At 40.1% G+C, this 23,152-nt stretch overlaps 1 protein-coding gene across 2 annotated transcripts; it reads right to left on the reverse strand.

Moving 5' to 3' along the window:
- Nucleotides 1-716: 716 nt before the first annotated feature.
- Nucleotides 717-22,661, reverse strand: LOC122989434 (desmoglein-2-like). 2 transcript variants are annotated; one of them, XM_044362315.1, is made up of 14 exons: nucleotides 22,554-22,661; nucleotides 17,014-17,097; nucleotides 15,838-15,996; nucleotides 15,458-15,599; nucleotides 12,639-12,799; nucleotides 12,304-12,438; nucleotides 11,590-11,775; nucleotides 8,237-8,742; nucleotides 7,985-8,127; nucleotides 7,076-7,297; nucleotides 6,398-6,640; nucleotides 4,839-4,969; nucleotides 4,320-4,646; nucleotides 717-3,770 (listed from the first exon to the last, which is right to left on the reverse strand). In XM_044362315.1, exons 1-14 carry the CDS (start codon nucleotides 22,599-22,601, stop codon nucleotides 2,706-2,708), a joined length of 3,552 nt encoding a protein of 1,183 aa, XP_044218250.1. In that variant the 5' UTR covers nucleotides 22,602-22,661; the 3' UTR covers nucleotides 717-2,705. The 2 variants fall into 2 exon arrangements, with proteins under 2 accessions (XP_044218250.1, XP_044218249.1); XM_044362314.1 differs by having other exon boundaries at nucleotides 717-3,773.
- Between the last annotated feature and the right edge of the window lie 491 nt (nucleotides 22,662-23,152).

The raw sequence follows: 23,152 nt of genomic DNA on the forward strand, positions 1-23,152 counted from the left end.
AAGGTCCAGATTGTTGTTAAAATTTGTCAGTCTCCCTTTTGAAAACATAATTTTATAAAATTATCTTCCTTGTAGTTTATAGTTTTAATACTCCTAGTATCTTCACATATCTTGTTTTAACTTGTCTTCTTGCCTTCTTGCAAAGTACTTTGAAATGCTGTTAAGAAAGAGAGCCTTTGTAGTGTATTTGTTTTTATAGCATTCTTCTTAACACAGTCAGGAAGTGCATTACAGGGACAAGAAAAAAGAAAAAAACAAATGCAAGTAAAAACACGAAATGGAATCCGAAAAATTCTGCATTGTGTTTACATCTCAATATGCAAATTAGCTAGTCAGAGGACTTGTCAAACATGTTGCGTCTCAGGTCAAGGAAAAAAAGTCTAAATCACTTTTAAAGAAGTGAGTGAACTTCTAGCTGCAAAAACTTGTAGTTTTTGCTGGGCTTGCTTTAGTTAGCAGAAAGAGGTCGAGCTAGGTGATCTTTCAACTTAATGGGTGGATATTTTCTTAAGAATGTGGTCATGCTATACAGATTGCATTAACACCTGCTGAGATCTGATCAGAATGTGAGCCTAACCAACTCCAAATGTGGTCTGGCTGATCTGCTTGCATTCTGATCAATGCATTCTGAGTGCATTTACACTTGTATTAATATGTTTTTTACGTATCCAGATGAGGTATCCAGATACAGATCACATTTTAATGCCAGGTTTAAATGGGATAATTAAATATTCAAAAATCTTAAAGGAATGTTTTGAGAAGCAATTTGAAGTATGTTACAGATGGGAGCTTTAGACTCAGTAACCCTTTGTCACCAGCTGTATAACCTGAATAACCAGCAGAGCCCCATCTACTGACCTAAGGGAATGCACAGGCATGAAAGTACTAGCAGATCACTGAGATATTTTAGCATATACCATTTCATACTCATCAAGTCAATGCCGAAACTACTATGGAGCCAATCAAAACTGGCTTGGAAATCTTTCTTGAGAATCTTCATTCCATCAAGGTGCGTTCTTCCTGACAAACAATGAAAGCATTACTGAAATTTTATTGAGTCAGTTGCTGCCAAAAAAGGTTGTCATATACACTATAGTGATATAATATACTGCCCTGACCTAATGCGGACACATGAACATAAAATGACCGCTGGCTTGAAGTGCTCTGTACAAAAAGAGTTTATTAAAGTAAGCATGCATGAGATAAATGCTTTCCATGAGACAAACATTGTGACATTATGCCAAAATGTATTTCAGCACATAAGAATCTGCCTGCATAGTAATAAATGAACCGCCATTGTACAATTTATGACCATGAACATGTACACACAATAAAGTAGCCAAGGTTAGTTCCACACAAACAGGAAAATAATTAATTTTTGGTCTATTTCATGTAATAAAAAAAAGGGCTTAATTGCTCAACTGACTTAAGTTTTAGCTACATTTAGAGTTTACATTGGTTTGAACACAGCATAATTTGCCATTTTAAGTTTCTGAATGATAAACATTTTATCAAACATGAAATATTTGCTGTAGTCAATTCAAGAGCAACAATCAAATCTTTCAAACAAGAACTCTGTAAAAGTAGAAGAAAATGTTTAGATTAAGACGGATCACAAGAAACCAAGTGCAAGTGAGCAGAACTGGATGTTTACATGTTTTTTTGGTAGTTCTTGTTAAAAATGACACACTTTATCTTAGTGCTTTATTGTGACATGTCCTACATATTGAATTTTTAAAAGTGAGTTATTGTTAAACTTGACAAGGTTACAAACATCACGCACTCCAAACTTGTATAGAGCAAGAAAACAAGGAAGTAAAGTTTACAAGTCAAGACAAGTCAAGTTTTAGTACAGCTCCCATAAAAAGGAATGGTTCTAAAGGGTTTAACGATACTCATATAATCACAATAATAAATTAAAATCAATGCTGCTGAGGATGAGAGGGATGCCATTAGTTCTGCAGATGTTTGGTTATAAATCAAAATACTGGACAAGTTAAAATTTTGACCTAAATGAAAGTTAGAGGTTCCTCAAAGTTGTGAAGATTCATCCTCTGAAAACCATGAAGGTCTGTACAAAATTTCATGACAATCCATGAAACAGTGTGGACCAAATGCTAGAATGGTTAAAAAATGTGAAATCAGTGAGCAAAAAAAGACCAAAAAAACAAACAAACAACCAAAAAAAAAAAAAAAACCCAAACAATATGCCAATGAACCCAAGAATAGCTGTATGTAGTGCGTATGAGCGTATGATGTCAAAGCAAATCACAGCATGCTTGGAATTTGGCAGGTCCCACTACCACACCGCAAAAACAAAGACTACCAAATTTCAACATCATTACATCTGTAGTGCAATCTAGATTTGAAACTGCACGCTATTTTCTTGCTAAGGTGGACTGATCCAGACAAACGTTTGTGAAGAATGTTCTTTTACTGCTCAATTTCTGAAACTACTACCACACTCCCACTAACTGACCTTCAAAATAATGCAACAAGACAGAGGTTGTTTAAGTGCATATGTTAGTGTCTGGTATAAGCTGTAGTATGAACATGCAGCCACATGTAGATTAATTCCTCATGAAACTGCTGCAGCACACCCTCCACCAATAAACTGACATGCACATGCAGTGTCTCTCATTAAAATACTTGAGAGATTGTCTTGCCAGAAGTTTGAACTGCATTAAAAAATGTCTTTTCATAGATCACAATTCTGTGAATTTCTCCTGTACCACCACCTTGCGGTATGTGGGGGCTGTGCTCACTGTGGTGGCAGAGGAAGCCACCACACCACTCTGAGAACCAGTGGACATGTTGTCCTGGCTATGGAGGACTCTTTTAGAGCCAAGGACATTGCTCTTCTGGGACAGACCTCCTGCCTCGTGGACCAGCTGTCCTCCGCTGCTTGTTTGCCCTCCGACCACCAGCACTCTCTGAGATCCTGAAAGCCCTCCTGGCTGTAGAGTGCCCCCTTGCACAAGGCGGGTCTGGCTACCCGTAAGCATTTGCATTGATCCCGCTGGGACCTTGCCCTCTACGACCATCATGGTCTGTGAGCCAGAAAGGTTGCCAGCGTGGACCCCACTCCTCTCAACCAGCACCATGCCAGGGCCCTGGCCTTGTCCACTGGACATCACTGTCTGCCCCTGAACTACCATGCCTTGAGCAGGTCCAGTCTGGGTGCCATTAACAAGAACCATGCCCTGCAGGTTGGTAGCTGGTGCCTCAGCCAGCACCATGGTGTTTTGAACTTGTGGCTGGACTACGTAGTGCATCGGCTGCAGCACAGGGGTGGTGGTGTAGTAGACAGGCTGCTGTTGCTGTAGAAGGAACATCTGGCCTTGATTTGCCATCCCTTGCTTCATTGTGGTCATTCCTTCTCTCAATGTGGTCGTGCTTTCCTTCACCCTCTGAGAATGCTCAGATGTCTCCGTGACCACAGTCTGCTCTGTTCTGGGGACAGTTGGCTGCAGCTTGGGTGGTGGGGTCAGCTGTTGGGCAGTCGTCAAACTTGACACTGAGGTTTGACTTTTGATGGAGGCACTGGGCAGAGGAGTGAGCACCTGTTTGACTTCAGTTGGGATCTTTTTGCCCCCACACACCTCTGCCAGGGTCTTGAACTTTGGCCCGAGGTCATCGAGGAACTGCAGGTCGTTGTCAGACTCCACGAGGCTGCAGCAGCCCACTGAACCAGCAGAGGATCCCTGGCCCTCAAATTCATACACCAACAGACCATCCTTCACTCCAAGGTTCTCGTTTCCATTGGATGCCTTCTGTTGAAAAAAAAGTGCAGTAAATTGACTGAGTGCAGTATATTTTTGCTTTCATAATGCAAACTGTGTTTTAATGTAGTTTTTTAAAGAAGTGTAGGAGTTTCACCCATATAAACACCGGGGACATGTCACATAATATCACAAACTTAGCTAATGCAGCTGCCTGTCATCCTGGCGTAAAACAATGGTGGCGCCCAGGGGGATGTCCTTTAAAGCTTTCAAAATTTGGGTTCATAAGCTGTTGGTGCATCCATTAACACACAGTGAGTTAGTTAGCTTAAATAACTCTCTAGAATAGGTTTGTTTTTCTTTTTTTTTAGAAGGAAGTAGATCTTTGTTTTTACTGACAGGACAAGTACACAGAGTGATTTGAACTGTTATAGCAAGGAAATTAGCAGTTGAGCCTTTTTCAGTCAATCTGCTTTTATCTTGTTTGAACTGTTTTCCCAACAAAACCATCAAAATGAAATGATTATGTACAGGATATCAAAAGCCCACTATAGGTTACAGAAAATAATGGGTAGGAATATTTTAAAAATTCCTCACCTGAGTGTAGTACTGTTCCAGGAAGTGGTCTGGCAGAGCCATGCTGTCATAAATCCCGCCACCTCCTCCTCTTGCCTCTCTGCTTTCAAACTCAGAGTGGAAGCCAGTGCCACTCGACTGCCTCATCATCCCCCATGTTCCTTCTCTGTGGCCACTTTCAAAACCATCTTGATAGATGGCCCCATTTATCCCATCCATGGAAGTGACAGATTTCTCAAAATCAAAGCCTGCCATGGGTGCCATTGCTGAAGTTTTGGTAGCCATGCCCATACCTATGTTGACCATATCGCCATCCACTTGTGTTGGCATGTTAAGTAGCGGCACCTCCTATAACAGCCCAAGGATCCAAATGTTAGAACAGAGAGTCGACTGTTTTTCTGATGCCTAGTGGTCAAAAATAACTTTATGCAACTTTCAAGCAGACATCATCTCAATAGCAAGCAACCTGTGTGTATGCCAATATTTCTATCCTCAACAATGAAATTCATGTAAAAGGTAAATTAAATATGTTGGTCTTACCGTGTTCTCTCCCTGGCCCTCAGTGTGGTAGTTAATGATGTGTGATTTAGTTTCAAAAGGCATCTTAGTAAAGCCCCCTGGCAGACCCGCAGCCTCCCCACATTGGCATAAGAGCAGCAACAGAGGGATGACTGTGGAAACAAGGAGTTTTAGTCTAATTTATTGGCTCCCAAACTGTGGAGTTGGCACAGCAGTTGTCCTCTGGGGTCCTCCAAAAAAAAGTGCAATTTAACTATTCTTTAATTTACCTGCCACAGAACATGGCTGTTATCTCTGCTCTTATAATAGGCAACAATTATTAATAAGACTAGGTGTGGCTATAACCATTCTGATGTAAGTTGCATGTTTTAATATGTTTGACATTTTACCCTCTTGAGTGTGTTCCATTTTTGGCAACTGGTTGAAGGAAAGTAATTATACACACATCAGGTAGGTGCAAGGCTATCAGTAAACAGCATCAATAAAAAAAGGGTTACACCTGCACATTTACTCCACAAAGGTTTAATGATGACAACTTTTCAATCCTACTTGGATCTTTGCCAGGTCAGAATTTAATGTCATCATTAAACTTTTGTGGCTTGGAGTAAGTGTGCAGGTGTTACCCTTTTTTCCATTTTTGGCAACTGCTACCTGTGGGCCAGCAGCTGACCAGGCTGTTAGAGAATGTGATCTGATTTATTTTCCCACTGCAACTATTTGTTTCTTTTGGTTGATGGAGCATTTAATGGGCCTGAAAACTTATTTTCTTACTATAACTGATGGGACCCTACACGATTTTCTGCCAAAGTCAGAACTGTCACCACCCAGTCTTGATGCAGCAGATAAAATAATTGTAAGTGTTAAACCCTCAATAAAAATACTGACAAAAGATTTTTTTTTTTAACTTGAATTTCTGCTTATTTAGATAATGATTATTTATTGTTCTAGACAAATACTGTAGTCTGATGCCAAGTTTTCAGGGGTTCTAAGTTTTTACAAAGAACTGATCCAGTCATTTAGTTAGTTGTTGTTGAAGGTTTGGCATTTGCACACAGAAATTGTTATGTGTAGTGTAGAGAACTTAAATGCCCTTATGAATTCCTTTTATCCCACACTGCAGTTATTTTCACACAGGCTTAAAGCTGAGAACAAATTTAATTACTGAACCTTTATGCCCCACCTGTCAGTCTTTTATGTCAATTGAAATGTGTGGGTGAGGGTGAGGGTGTGGTTAATTATTGCCTATTATATTATTACTTTGCAACTTGAGCCTGTAGTCTATTTGTGTTATTTGATATCATTCTACGATTGAAGAATTTCAGTTGATATTCATCTTTTAACATAAACATATAACAAACATTTATTGAAGTTTAAGTTAGTTAAAGAATGTAGGTACAATATATACTGAGAAGGACACTTCACAATTGAAAAATAAACTTGTCAGTGCTCTCTAGTGGACAAAAGTAAGATGAGACTTTAATGATCCCCAGAGGAGAAATCCACATGTTACAGCAGGACAAAAACAGTCTGAGTCTGAGTCACATGACCCTTCATCAGAATGAGTGTCACATCATACTTACGTAGTAACAACAGGAGGCCCAGTAATAGCAGTCCGATGCCTGCAGGTCCTAACTCTGCTCCTTTGCTGGTTTTACCGTTGGCGCCTCGTTTTCCACACACCCCTCCATCCTCACAGGTACAGACCTTGACCTTCACTTTTTGTGGTTCTGGACAGGCCTCTCCCTGCTCGTCCTTCACCAGAAATTCCACCTCATAGATACCAGGCCACACGGACTCCTGGGACCTCAAAATAGCTGCAGTGTCTGCCCGCAACAAGAGAAACATATGAAGGGTGTTGTAGATCAATATTCTTTAATCTAAACTTAAAAATAAAGACTCATGGTTAAATCTAGCTTTTCACATTCTAGTTTGAAAACAAGAGGTTCTAGACATTCTGGTTGTGCTCTTGTCTGAAATGCATACCAGGCGTCCCAGTGAAAACATGTTCAGTGCTAGTTTTAAGGTCATAACTTTTTTAGTTTGCTTGTTTTGTTTGTTTTTCCGTGTATCAACCTATGTGTAAAATTAGTTTGTTTGTTTTTTTACATTGACAACCACTAGTTGTAATATCAAATCAATCAAATCTGTATCAGACACCAATTCATGTCACTTTAGAGCCATTTCTAACTTAAGATCTATTTTTATATCTTTATAGGTATCTTCCATATCTTTCAAATAATTTACAGTATTTTCCTCACCATTAAGATGCTCCACCTGCCATTTGCCCTCAGTGCCCTCTGGTATGATGTCAAAGTGGAAAGGAGGTCCATTAGGGAATGCATCCTCATCCTTAGCGTTGACAATAACAGCGTCATCCGTGGTACACATAGTCTGGATGTTACTGGTCAGGGTGGGGCAGTGGTCATTAAAATCTTCCACCTGGATGGCTACGGTGCCGGTGGCTGTTTTAGCAGGCATGTCTGAGATGGAAAAAAATAGAAATATGGATGAATCATTCAGCATTTCTCTCATTTTTACATCCACTTTTCAGAGACAAGTTCAGGCACAAACATTTCACTCCCTCTGCTGTTGGACTACAATTATACACAACAGTTTGCCCCTGCTTGTGGTGGGGCCTAATGGTGTGTACAGATTGAACAAAGGGGGGATATTCTCCGTTTTTTATTCTTTATTGTCCTTATTTTAATTGTCTGATTGATTTGACTGTTGGACTGCAGTCTGTCTGTGCAGTTTGAGTTTATTCACAAGAAATAGCCAGTGCTCTGACTGTAGGCCTACAGATGTTAGTTCTAGCCAGCTGGAAATGTGCAACAACTGTGTTTGGAGTATGCCAGGGTTTTTGTTAAAGCTAAAATCTCAAACTTACCTTAAACCACAGCTATTTTTTAAAAAAATTTCTGAAGTTTCTGGCTGTTTTCCTCTTGTCTCTGTAAATTCATTAAGAGGTCATACAGCCTCAGCATGGGAGCTAATATTTACCTCATTTTGTGCTGCTAAGACCAAATTTGCACTTGTCCACTGTTAGTATACTTCTGCTAGCAGAATTTAGAATTTTAAGCCGTCATCAAAGCTACTTTTCACTAAGAAGACCACTCTGAAGTGTATAATATCTGGAGATGAAACAGATTTTTAGAGCAACAGTGTACCTTCTGTAATGCAGAGTATTTCAGCAAAGTATGTCCCATTGACCAGGAGTGGAGATTCTCTGTCAGGCATCTTGTTCAGTTTGATCTCAGCTGTCTCTGGGTCGATGATTAGCCAGTTGCCAGGGTCTGAACCTTTGGCATACCTACAGCGGAAATAAGCTCTATTGGTTACTATTGAGTGTAGAAAATTAGCTGATATTGTATTTTTAACTTTAGATTGATTCATGTCCATGTGTTTGTGTATGCACTGACCTGACATTCTCAGCTGGTTCCCCAGTGTCTCCATCTATAGCAGGGTAGTGGGCAATAACATCTTTAATGTTAATGGAGTCGCCTCCCTCTGAGATGGGAATAGCTTTGACTTTGGGGTCAAAATGTGCCCCTTCAGGCTGGTTCTTCACATTGATTTTGATTGGATAGGTTTTATATTTGGTTGAGCTTTGCCATGATGATCCTCCAGACCCACCTCCTGCACCAGCACCACTGGCACCACTGGCACCACTGGCACCACTGGCACTACTGGCACCACTTGCTCCACCTGCTCCACCTGCTCCACCTGCTCCCCCTGCTCCACCTGCTCCCCCTCCACCCCCTGCTCCCCCTGCTCCACCTCCTCCCCCTGCTCCCCCTCCCCCCCCTGCTCCTCCTCCGAAACCTATACCAGCTCCAGCATTTACCCCAGATCCATCATGTAATGGAGCCTTGTTCCTCACAGCTATTCCTAGATCAAGGTCCTTCACATCCTCATAATCCACAGCCTATGAAATGACACATAGAGACACAAAAACACAAATTATGACAATAACAAATATTAGCATTTGGGAATACAGGCTTACAGAATTGAGTAAAATGAGGACTGGTATGCAGAGGCTGTGTTTTGTGTACATCCATAATGTTAAAATAATGTTCCATATAGGGATGTCAATGATTAATCGATTACTGCTTAATTGCATTTAATAGTTTAATCAATTAAAAATATATTAACCGATAATGCAGAAGGCAAGGGACATGCAGTGAAACTGTCAGAACATGTTCTGTAAATTTGCTATAGTACACCATTGCGTCATTGTGTGGAGCTTCTTACTCTTAATAAAATGGAGTTACAGGTGTGTTTGGCAACCACCCATAAGGTAAGGGTCGCACAAATAACACAAATAAAACAAACACACCTCCCTGCTGTCCAAGAAAGAAAAAAGTCAGTGTGCCTCACTCTGCTCACTGTGGCAGTGTGTTGATGAACTCTGCAGCATAAAGTTGTGAAAATTCAATGTTGTTGTCTGGTAGCTGTCCAGTTTACTCAGCTATCCGAGGCTCATGCTAATGCTAAACTATCATATTTAAAAGAAGCAGCAAGCAGCTACTTGGTTAATGCAGGCTTAGAGCTGAGTGTCAGACAGCAGAAAGCAGCACTGTAGCTGCAGTCGGGACCACCAAGACTGTAATTAAACATGCTTCCAACAAAATCAACACAAAAGTGATGAACTGTATAAGTGACACTCCCCTGCTTTGAGTATAAATGCATTTTAGCAGGGTAAATGTTTAAAGATTTCCTGGACAGATAAAGTTGGAGCGACAGTATTTTAGCATCCTGGGACATCTGTTCCAGCTGAGCAGTTGTTTTCAGCAGCTGGACTAACGTTAGGTATGTGTATTAAACCAGTAAGACTGAAGTCGATAGTGGGTAGGTTGGGGTAACCTTGATTAATTGTTGATTAATAATTAATTGTTAGATATGTGCAACACACCTAGTCTGGTCTAATTCCTAAATCTAAATGTCCTCTAATGAAGCCTAGAAGTTACACACATGATTTTCATGTTTCTACGATTTTTGATTTTTAAAACTGTTTTTCTCTTACTCCTCGGTTGTTTGTGGTCTTGATCAGTCAGGTTGCCAAACCACACCATATGCCTCCAGTAAGGATGCTCTCTAGGGTAGCCCACTAGAAATTGACCAGGGTTTTTGTAGACATTGATTATGTTTTAAGGCATCACAGAAAGTATAGTCTCTGGTGTTCCTTCTTAAGGAGACTAGACCAACCAGACCAGGAGACTAGGAGACCAGGGAACCAGGAGAATAAGAATCTGAAGTTATCCACAATTTCAACAGGGACATCGTTGATGTAAACTGGTGGCTGAACAGTTTTGGACTTCCTAAAATCAACAATTATCTCCTTTGTTTTCTCAACATTTAGGGAGAGGTTGTTGTCTTGACACCATATGGATAGGTCCCTCACCTCCTTTCTGTAAGTGTCCTCATTGTTGTCATTATCAGTTTAAACTATTCAGCCTACTCAGAGTCTCAGGGTAAAGTCCCAGAGGTGTTGCATAGGGATTCCATAGTTCTGTCTGATCTGTGGTGTCTTGTTATCAGATTACTGTAGTTGTTATGAATTATCCATAACAACACCACACTCAAGCATTAGGTAATTCATAAATTCATAACCTGGTACCAGAACACCTTAGGCCAAAGGAAGTTGTTTCATTCATCTTGGAGACTCAGGTAAAGAGAGGAGCAGACCTGTCAACTGATTACTACCTGGTACTGAGTTGGATCAGGTGGCAAGGGAGGCTGCTGGACAGACCTGATAAACCCACACATGAATAGTGAGGGTGAACTGGGAACGCTGAGACCCCTGTCTGTGATTTTATCAACTTTCAACTTCTGAAAAAGAAAATTTTCTTGCATCTTGAGGGAGGCTGGGTATAAGACTCTTAGCAGGCCAAGTTTAAAGCCTCCACTGCAGAGACAGCTGCTTGGAATCATGACTAGAAGGTCATTGCCTGTCATGGCAGCAATCAAAGACCTGGATGGACCCGTCCATCAACCAACCCTATGGTCATGAGCTTTGGGTGATAATGGATAGAGAAAGGTCGAGGAGCTCAGACATCTGGAAGGACTTCATAGTAGAACTGCTGATGCCTGAGGTGGTTCGGGCATCTGATGTGGATGCCTCCTGAACACATCCCTGTGGAGGTGTTCCAGGCATGTCCAACTGGCAGGAGACCATGGGGCAGATCCAGAACACTCTGGAGGAATTACATCTGCCCTGGGAATGCCTCAGGATCCCCCAGAGGGAATAGGGGGATGTGAATAAAATAAAAGAAAGATGCCACTGTGAGCCAGATTAGTGGCAAAAAACTGATGAACTGATGATCTAAATTGAACATTAGGGAACCTCCAGGGATTTTAGACAAAAGACTACATTATATATACTGCTGGATGCTGACAGTAAGTTGGTCATATTGCAAATTGTTGGGGCTTGTTAAATAAAATCCTAACTCCTGTGCAGACCAAAATGACACCTTGGAAGGTATCTTTGAGTTAAAACTGACATCTGAGGCCTTTTAAATGTCGCACAGGCACCCCTAAAAGGAATAGCATCTGAGAAGTGCACAGAAACCCTCTGACTGTAAACCCGTATTTTTCCAAGTTAAAACTCATTTTTTTAGTCATGTTTAGTCCTACTCCTTTAATTGTAGGCAATTTATTGTCTCTCATTGTTTGTGTATGGAGCATATTGATTGTATTTACCAAGTTTAATCCACAAAAGACTGGACATTCATTTATCATAAATTGAAATGCAGAAACACTGCTGTGATTGTACCTTGTCAAGCATAAGGATGCCTTCATTGGTCTTGGGGTCTGTTGTGATGCTGAAGTACCCAGCCTCGTTGCCTTTGACGATATCAAACACAGCTTCCCAGTTGTCTGTGTCCTTCAGGTCCAAGTCCTCTGCTTTGATTCTCATCACCTCCACACCCTCTGTGTTCTCCTCAATGCTGCCCTCATACTGCAAGTAAAACACATTATGAGATGACAATAACAGGGCTCTTATGTAATATTTAACAACTGCCAAAGTCAAAGTAAAATCGTAAGTAGTGTCAGTTGCTGCCTAACTGTGATTAAGGTACAAGCTCATTAATATTATGTTTTAATGACATCCCCTAACAAGTAAATACATTTATGGTTATCACATCTCTTTTTTTCCTATACAGTACTCTTCTCATACTTCATTACCATCATCATTGTCAAAGACATACATTTCAGTAGTATTTGTTTTAATGTTACATTGTTTAAATGCTGTTTGAGTTCATTTTCACACATTTCCAGGGTGTCTGATGCTAAGTGCACTCTAATCTAATTTCTAATTAAATAAAAATGTAAGGTTTTCTTTGACTTGATGTATCAAAGAAAGAAAAGAAAGAAAACATTGAACCCATGCAACTCTGAAAGCCTTTAATAGAAACCATTTCTAGTCATATATACAGTATACAGTATAACATGTTGTACAGTACAAGAGTGTGAGAAAGAAAACTACCATCTCTTTTTCCAGAGTAGGAAGGTTGTCATTCACATCTCGGACATTAATGATAACAGTGCCGGTTCCAGTGTTTCCCTCTGGTTTACCATTTAAGTCTTGACCTTTCACCGTCAGAATGTACTGGTCTGTTTTCTGAAATATAAAACAGTCATAAATTGCTTACATAGACTGTATCACACATTGATGTGAGATTATATTAATGTAAGAGGTGTAAATTCTACACCATGATTTTATCCAATGAATTAGTTATTATCATAGTTGTTCAACTGACTATGTTAAAGGATAGCATAAAGAAAAAAATAGCCATGTGTATTTGTTGGCATAGTCCATACCTCTCTGTCCAGGGTGGGACTTTTGACATAAATGGTTCCATCAGTGGTCATGTAGAACATGTCATGAGGTGGATTCTGATCCACGATGGTATAAGCGATCTGAGAGTTCACATTCCCTGGTTCATCAGCATCAGTTGCAGTGACTTTCGTAACTGAAGTCCCTGTAAAAACAGCATTAAATGAAACAGTCATCAAATGTAATATTGGAGACAGTGTATCAAAAACCAAGCCCAGAAAACACTTGACATCGATGTTGATAGTGTATTATGACTGTATTGTCTGTATTGTGACAATACAAAAAACTAACCATTGTTCGCCATAGCTGCTAGATGCTAAGTATTTCCATAATATCATTTAAAAACAATACATAAATTAAACATTTACACACTTTATTCAGCCTGTGTATTGTGATTGGGGTGTTGAACAGTACAACGTCCATTTGGTAAATAGTTTGATGGGACTTTGCACTTTCAAAAAGTGTTGGAACTGGTTGCACAAGGCAGTCAAGTTTGTATAAGACAAATAACTGGCCTGTTGTTCTGTGCGCATGTGTCCAATGACACTTCCATTGCCATCACTGGCCATAGCAGTAATCTATGGCCAATCGATAACAGTGAAGCACTCAGCCCTGCTTCACTGTCCTAAGGAGGGTGGAAAAGGTGCAGCTCAGGTTGACTAGTTAGTGACTCAGACATAAATTTAGGTTGGAAAGCTGGGTTCAGGTGTAGTCCCAGTCCTCCATCACCAGGTAGGAAGCAGTAACACTCCTCATGCACCAATAGGGCATAAAGTTCTCTTACTCTTTTAGCTGACACAAGAATGCGGACTTAAAAGAGAGAATTTCAGCTCAGTCATTTCAAGGGGTGCAAATGGCTTGTGTTTCAAGGCTTTCAGTACCATCTCCAAATCCCATGGTGGGACGGCTGGCCTTCTGTGATAAGGAGTAACTCTGTGAGCACCTTTAAACTGAGTCATGAGGTCATAGCAACCCTCTGCAAGTTTCTGAGGCCCTACAAAAGCTGCCACCATCCCCCCCTGCCTTCAGGGCTGACAGAACAACAGAGGACTCGGGTAAGACCAAAGGCAGTGGTTTGTGCATCTATGTAAACAACGCATGGTGTATAGAAGCTGTCCTAACTGGAAGTCATTTCTCTGTTGATCTGGAATACTTGATGATTAAGTGTAGGCCCTTCCACCTGCCCAGAGAATTCACATCTACTGTTATCACTGCTGTCTACGTACCTACAGATGGTAATGCAAAGCAAGTAAAGAAAGAACTGCAAACTGCTATTAGCAAACAACAACCTGCACATCCAGATGTGCAAGTTCCATCAAAATGTCTCCTGCCCTACCAGAGGAGACAATATCCTGGACCTTGTGTACACAAATATTGCCTGAGGCCCCCTCCCCACCTGGGACTGTGATCACCTCTCTCTGCTCCTGCTCCCCAAGTACACACCTCTCATGAAATGTGTGAAACCTTCAGTGAGAAAGGTGAAAGTTTGGCCTTAAGGGGCAGACTCTGCACTACAACAGCAGTTTCAGGATACATACTGGAGCTTGTTTGTTACCCAGGCCACTCTGGACGCCCACTCGGACATTGAAACATACACCTCTTTTGTTCTGGACTATATCAACACATACATACATTAACAATGTCACATACCACAAACAGATCAAGACCAGGTGCCTTAGATGAAAAGAGAGGTTAGACTTCTGCAGATGGCATGTGAGGCTGCTTTCAGATCCGGAAGTGTGGAAAAGGGCCTCAGGAGTGCCAAACAAAAACACAAACTGCTGATCGATGAGCATTTCAAGAACAACTCCAACCCCAGATGCATGTGGCAATTCAATTCAATTCAATTCAATTCAATTCAATTCAATTCAATTCAATTCAATTTTATTTATATAGCGCCAAATCACAACAAAAGTCATCTCAGGGCACTTTTCACATAGACTGTAGTCTTTAATTTACAGAGAGAGAGACCCAACAATTCCCCCATGAGCAAGCACTTGGTGACAGCGGTAAGGAAAAACTCCCCTTTAACAGGAAGAAACCTCAAGCAGAACTCTGCTCTAAGTGGGCGACCATCTGCTTTGACCGGCTGGGTTGAGAGAGAGAGAAGGGGGTGGGGGGGTGGGGGCAAGGCATCCATACCATTACTGATTACAGAAGAGTGAACACAACCCCCCCTAGCCCCCTATGATGCCTCCCTTCCTCTACAAGCTCAACAACTTCTATGCTTATTTTGAGTGGGACAATAAAACATTAGCCATCAAAGCTGTCCCTCCCCCACATGACCAGCCCCTCTGGCTCTCCATCTTTGCTGTATAATCTGCACTGAGTAGTGGGAATGCACACAAGGCTGCTGGCCCCGCTAGCATCCCCAGGTGTGTGCTCAAGGCATGTGCTGAACAACTGTCCAAGGTCTTCACTGACATCTTTAACCTGTTACTTGCCCGGGGTATTGTCTGCAGGTGCCTCAAGACCACAACCATCATGCCGGTGCCTAAACAACCCCCCCCCCCCCCCCCCCCCCCCCCCCACACCTGTATATAACTTATATATGTCTTACCCTTGCACCTTATCTGTGAATACTGTCTTGTCAGCACCTTCTTTTTATTATCTGTATATATTTCATGTTTATATAACCATATACCACACACACTCTCATCTGTAAATATTGCCTCATCAGCACCTTATTCTACTATTTGCACTTTCTGGTTGGATGCAGAACTGCATTTCATTGTACTGTGTGCAATGACAATCAAGTTTACCATGACTCATCAGAAACATAAATAAAAGCAGAAACACTAACCTACAGGGCTGAGCTCATCCACCTCCCCAGGGTTGATGACACCAAACACTGGAGAGTTGTCATTCTCATCTATAACCTTGAATCGTATGTCAACATTGTCCTCTGCCAGTCTGCCATCAGTGTACTTAGCAACACCTGACAGCTGAAACAAGAGAAGAAAAAAATCCACATATTATCTTTATCATCTGTCTTAGCAGGGTTCATTTTCTTTCAGAGACTGACTTTTAAAATATATCACATACATTTACAAACATATTGTGACTTGAATGTGTTGCAAAAATCGATGCTGAATATCTCTGATAAAAAATGTATGAGAAGCAGCAATTACTGAATCTTCTCAACACAACAAAATAGAATAGAATATGTTATGCATCACTCACATTGTATGAACCGATGAGCTCCCTGTCAAGCACTTGGGTCACACGAATCAGTCCACTTTTAGGGTCGACTACAAACACATGGAAGGGATTCTGTGATGCACCAATGCCTTCCAGGGAGTAGACAATATTCCCTTGGCCATTATCGAAGTCTGAATGAATCTGATAGACAGAGCAGAAGATTTGATTCAGCTAAACAGTCTAATTCATATTGTGTATATAAGTGCACCAGAAGGAAACAACAAAACATTTGCACCAGGAAATCAAGAAAAGCAAGTTGCAGAGTTAGCAAACTATTTATTCTAAACCATCCTTTCACTGTCCCAAGCATTTCACTGCCTCTTCAACTTGTCTGGCTACTTGTGCTCCCCTTTGGACATCTTCACCCTGCAGATACATGCTTGTAAAATAGTCCCTCTCATTGTTGAGAATGCTAACAAAAGTTACTGTGCCCCCCTCTAGTGCACCCTTAGCTGTGTGCAGCTAATCCTAATTACCAAATTAGGACACATACTTTAATGATCATAAAAAAGGGTCAGACTTAGGTATGCCAGTGTCAAGCCCTGTCGTTTGTAAATTATCATGAACAGACCATGTAATTAATAAATGCTTTTTATCAAAACTCCACATAGTCCAGCTCCATGCTGCTCTACGTTGTTAATGGTTGGTTTCTTGTATATTTAATCACTGCTTTGGTCTCAGTAGTTAGCTGACAGTCACCTCCACCTCAGACATCTGACCATACTTGATCTATTATTTTGTCTAATATATTTGACTGTTTTCAGCAAGTGTGTGTTTGGACTATTTTTCTGCTCTTAATAGTCAACCTAATTCAAGGTGCTATGATGCACTTTACTAAAACTTTTAGTTTCCAGTGACTCCAGTGATTAAAAACAGTGCAAGTTATGTTTTCATGGCTCCAAAGAGCTCTTCATCCAAAGTTACAGTCCACAGAGAAACACACAAAGTTTTGATTCTCAGTGCTGGGCTACTGCAGCCCAAATAAGCACAGATATTACCAAATTGCTCTACTTGTTGGCTTATGCAAACTCTGTCTTTATATCATCAATCCAAACTGCAGTTCCTACACCATCTTCTTATGTACACTAGCATTAGCAAACAAACAACTCTCAAAAATAAGCAGGAAGCATTGAAGAAATTCAAAGACTAATGACTCACCTTGGCAACAGATTCTTGAGTATAGTCTTTATTTTCTCTCAGCCCTTTTGGTGGTGGAATCCATATTCCATAGCCATTTTGAAGCTGAGAAAAGAAGGAAAATCAATCAGAGCCAATGGATTGGGCATAGCATGCACAACAATTTGGAATGTCCTGAAAAAGAAAGAAACTACTGGTGTACTGAGCAACAGACGTCGAACAGGTCGGCCAAGGAAAACAACAGTAGTTGGTGACAGAAATATTGTGAGAGCTGCGACGAAAAACCCCAAAACATCAGTAAGTCACATCACCAACGACCTCCGTAGTGCAGGGGTGAAGGTATCACAATCCACTGTTCGAGGAAGAAGAAATATAGAGGCCATACCACAAGATGCAAAGCACTCATCAGCAGTAAGAATCGGAAGGCCAGATTGAAATTTGCAAAGAAGTACAGAGATGAGCCGCAAAAGTTCTGGAACACAATCTTATGGACTGATGAGACCAAGATTAATCTCACCAAAGTGATGGAAAGGCCAAAGTGTGGAGAAAGAAAGGAGCTGCTTATGATCCGAAGCATACAAGCTCATCTGTGAAGCATGGTGGAGGTAATGTCATGGCTTGGGCGTGCATGGCCGCTTCTGGAACAGACTCATTAATATTTATTGATGATGTAACTGATGATGGTAGCAGCAGAATGAATTCTGAAGTGTAAAGAAACATTTTGTCTGCCAATTATCGGAGGAATGCATCCAAACTAATCGGGAGGAATTTTATCATGCAGCAGGACAATGACCCAAAGAACACTGCCAACAAAACAAAGGACTTCATCAGGGGAAAAAAGTGGAAGGTTTTAGACTGGCCAAGTCAATCACCTGACCTTAACCCAATAGAGCGTGCATTTCACCTCCTGAAGAGGAGACTGAAGGGAGAAACCCCCCGAAACAAACAAGAACTGAAAGAAGCTGCGGTAAAAGCCTGGAATAGCATCACAAATGAAGAATGCAACAGTTTGGTGATGTCGATGGGTCGCAGGCTCGAGGCAGTTATTGCAAGCAAGGGTTATGCCACCAAATATTAAATGTTATTTACTTCAAGATTATTTGTTCCTTTACTTTTGCTCGCCTAAAAATGCTGTGGTGTAATACAAACGGTGATATATCCTAAGTTGTTTAACACATCTAAATGTAAATACCAGGAAATAAAAGCTGACATTCTGAACTCTTGTCTCATACTCATCTTTTGATCTTAAACCCAAATGTCTTCAGTGAACAACCAAAAAAAAGGGAATTTGCCTTGCTGTTCCAATACTTTTGGAGGGGACTGTATTCTTTGACAATGTCCCTGAATTAATGCTGAATACATTTGTCACTGTTAGGAGAGTGACATAGAAGCTCACTCACACAGCAAGAAGATCCCTGGTTTTTATGTGGAGTTTCCTAGCAAATACCATTTAGTGGAAATCATACTTTATCTCCTGTAGCTGTGTCAAAAGTCTGCTCACTCAGTTTAATGAATTGTTTGTAGACTAAGCACTGCCACAGTTTGCACCGTCAGGATATCCAATGTTTGGAATTTTTCAGGTCTGCCACAAAACCACAAACTATGACTCTTCAGTGCAGGTTTGGTGGCCAACCTAGTTGAAGTCTTTGCATATTAGCCCCTATTAATTATTCTGATTTTCAATATGACTAGCAGTATGTTGTGTTTAAGTCCTTTATTTATGTGCTAACATGAACCAGAGCAGGTAAGTTTTAGTTGAGTTTGAAAAGTTGCATGTGTGTTCACAGCAAACCCTTGATACCACACATCAAGAAACCACACACACAAAAACAAAACAAAAAAACAATAAATAATCCCACTTCAGTCACAGTGACATCTCTCGTATCAAAAAAGTCAGTATGTGATATTTTCCTTTCAAAGGACAAACAAAAAATACTTTTTATGTTTTTTCATCCTTCTACCCCCAAGTGAAAAACTCATCCTATTTAAATGGTTGTCTCTGTAAATTAAAAATTAAAAATGTGTAACTGTGTTCAGAGTTGTTGGTTCAGTTAAAGAGCTAAGGATAAAAGGGACTGTTTGAGTGCAGCCACTGAGATTTCCAGGTTGCAGTTAAGATGTTGTCAGCTTAGACACTGTGAAGCCTGTCAGTCATGTGAGCTATCTATGGCAGTGATTTGTGTGAGATAGTGTATCTGCGATTGTAATAATAATAAGAATAAGAATAAAATATATAGCACATTTCATACAAAAAGATGCAATACAATGTGCTACACAAAATGTGAAAAAATAGGAACATTAAACAAAAAGGATTGAAAAAAAAAGACTCAGATCAAAGATTTAAAAATGAATCAAAATAGCAGTTCATAAAATAATGATTAATAGTTTAGGTGATGTAAAAATATAGTAGGTAAGTTTCTAGGTAAAAGCAATTTCATTAACATTTTTTCTGGTTTTCTGTTATTTATATACTGTCATGATGTCAGATATTTATGTTAAACATCATCCAAGTTCCAAAACTTTAGGTGAATGTATGTAGAAATTCCCATACACAGCCGACTGTTCTGTAGTGTTGGGTGCAGAGGTTGTTGTTAAGGTTTTTCCATGTGTTGTTTGTGTTGTTCACTCGCATATTTCAGATTGGATTTAGGCTCGAACATACATGGATGTATTTGACAATTTGACACTTTGATTAAAGAACAAGAAAAAGTAGTGCAATCCCACATGGTTTGCTGACATAGCCTCCCATGGAAGTGCGCTGAAGGTCAGCATAAGATAAATAAGGAGTTTTCAAAACCCTAAATCATGCAAAGATATTCCAGTAAAGCCCCAGATTAAAAACATAGAATAGAATAGAATTTATAAAGCAATGGGGTTGAAATAGTGATGTTGAATTAGTGACAGACTCTGTGGGGGTTTCTGAGACATTACTTCCAAATGAGTTTCGACTGAAGAGATTCCTGTTGTGAATTACACAATGCAGGTACTTTTTACAGACCCTCATTGCCTCCATTTTCAATAAAACATTTAAACATTCACCATTTTTGTCAACCTCATCAACCCATGCAGGTGCTTTTAGTTATTCTGATAGAGCAATGCTGAATACAAATGGAGGTCCACATATTCAAACAATGAAATGTGTAAGGTGTGCTGTGCTAACAAGGAGAAAACAAACATGTGGTAGTCATTGAGACATCACTTGAGCACAGTCTGCTCTACACAGGTAGGAGGCAGTACAGCTGTATCACATTTTTTAATGTATTGTTGCAAACAGTTTGCTGTCAGTTTGTCAGCAGGCTGACCCAACCTGCAGTATAGATTAAGATACTGGGAGGGCCCCTTGGTAAAATTACCCAGCTGTCAGGTACTGTTAAGCTGCTTTTGTGCAGGGTAGCGGCCGACACACCCTACCACACCTCAGAGACAACAAAGCCTGCATTATGTAGTCAATGCATGGGCATGTCAGGATAACAGGAGGTATGTCCGGAAAAAAGAGAAAGGGGTGGCCTCACATCTTTCAGTGAGAAAGAGGAGCTCAGTCTGACTACCATGTACATAACATGTAGGAATAACTGCTGAGTACAAAGAACATTGATGAATTTTTCATCTGAGAAATTATGTCTTAGGTCATTGCTGTCCTTCCTTCACTTGAATAGTCATTTTTTATTGTTTTGAGTCTGCAATCCCACACACTAGAGAGTTCTGAATACTGTCAAAAACCTCTTAACTGTTCAATTTGAACAAAATGAAGTAAAATAAAGAAATAAAAAACCATGGGTGTGATCAAATTCCAACTGGCTTAGTTCAGATATTTTAACACCTAGGGCAACATTTACTGCATTAACTTGTTCTGGGTTGTAATCGCTCACAGATAATTTGGTTGGGAAGGAGCTACAACAAAAAACATGTAGTCTATAATAATAATGTACATAGAGTCAGCACATTGCCTTTAATGTTTGTCTCTAACACAAATAAACTGACATTTTGATTCTTTGTTGGAGTCAAGTGTCATAATTTTGTTTCAGTGCCTTAATGCATTAGTTGCTGCTCTGGTTTTAAGATGCATGTGCCATTCCAAGGCATTACATGAGGTCTTAAAGACACTTAATTACACGGCTTTGTTGAAGACTTGATTCTGATTGGTCAATTATGCCATTCTACGGTCTGTTGTTTCTGAAAAGCAGACCGCTGCTATGAATAACAGACTGCTGCTAAGGACCCAGTTCTGTTCATAGACTCAGGAGGACCACGCCCAATCATATCAATCAATCAATCATATCAGAGATAATGTCTGTGACTGGGCACAGATGTGACGGCAGCCTGAAGAGCTACTGTACTCCAACCATTACAGAAAGGGAAAAGTTTAGCAAGATCCTGTCCTCCAATCCAGGCAACGGCAATAGATCTGTTGAGCGCCTCTCTTAGTTGCGTATCACTACACACTAACTTAAGTGATAATAGTAATATTGTTACCAGCTGTAACATTAGTAACAGTTGTGTTTCCAGGTGTGTAAACTGCAAAGGCCCGACAAGAAGGAAACGTAGAGATGAATGACAGAAACATCATACTCTTAAGAACGCTACAGAGTTTTCATACATATTTATGTTGCCATGCACACGGTTCCAAATGTAGATCTAACGTACCATTTTTTAGTGGAAGCAATAAAATCATTTTTAAATCAATAAAATTATCTCTAAATCAATATTTTGTGTCAGATTATTGATTTCTTTAGTAAATAGCCGTGTAATAAGTGGGATAATGTACAACGGAATAATGAACCCCTTCAGGGTGATTCAAGACCCCTCTGCTTTGTGGTAGGGTCCTGCATCACCCTGTTGGGGTTCATTTCACAATAATGACCCACTCGCTGTAAATTATCCCTTACACAACAAATAATCCATTATAAATATACTGACTACATTATTACTGATATGACAAAAGCATGATTTAATACATTACAAAGCAAACATAAAGTATAGGGAAACTGTATAATTAATATCAGAGTGTATAGTATCAAATCAAACCAGTCTGACATTGTGTGAAATTATCCTGCACCATCAATCATTCTTAGTTTTTATGATATAACACCAACTCTATAAACAAGCTCATGTGAGAAATGAGAAAGTTGTTGGATGAGAAATGATGCCAAGCTTGTCTGACTTGTGAAATCGAAAACATCACATCGAACTTCTGTGTTGCCATGGCAGCCAGGTTAGCACACCTGAAGTCAATGTTTTATTAAGCGAATATTAACTGAATTTGAAATTATGATTTAAAGCTGGTGTAACACAATCAGTAATACAAAAAGTGAGTTTATTAAGAATTTCTGAAAATATTTTTTGGCCAGTATGGTCACTGAAATAGTGTTTTACTGAAATAAATTTATAGCTAATCTGTCCACCATCAACACTATCAAAAACACAGAATGACTTATATGATTATAGTTCAGATTTCCACTGAAATTTAATAGACTGTCAGGCATAATTGATAATTCTAAAATCTGACTTCAGCACTGTAAAAATACCACATTTACAAGAGATGCTGGAACTCCTGTACTCACCATAAACAGCAGCAATGACACAAACACGGGTGAAGAAACCCGAATCATGACTGGAGAAAAGTCCCAGTATCTGTATCAAGTAATCCAGTAGAGTCCCAATGAAGCCAACAAGAGTTCCTGACTGATTCTAAGCTGATGGAGCTCAGGAGGAGACTTTAGAAAGAGGTGTGATTCCCCCTCCGCCCACCCGCCCCCCGCCCCCTGCTCCACACACGCCCCTTAGGCAGAGACATAGCAGTGTGTGAGAGAGAGACAGAGAGATGGCCTACAGCTGCACTCGCATATTTTAACCTTGAAGTAGACTGGAAAATATCTGTCTTGTCATTTGTTTCTTGTCTTACCCAGAGTCAGATGGGAAGATATCAGCTTTGCTGGGCTGCTCCTTTATAACATATACTGACTTATTTAAAAAAGTGTAACTTCACATTATGACAATATTACCATCACATTTAAGTGTTCCACTAAATTATGTAGGTGAGTCATGGTGCGCAGTATCAAAGGAGGTGGAACACCTAATTTAATAGTCATGAATAAGTTTCTCCTGTGTTTGATGAGACAAAATGTCTGCACGAATCTTAGTAGCTAACCCAACAGCCAGC

Source organism: Thunnus albacares, chromosome 9 (assembly GCF_914725855.1).
Source record: "Thunnus albacares chromosome 9, fThuAlb1.1, whole genome shotgun sequence".
In the NCBI taxonomy this organism is placed as follows: Eukaryota; Metazoa; Chordata; class Actinopteri; order Scombriformes; family Scombridae; genus Thunnus; species Thunnus albacares.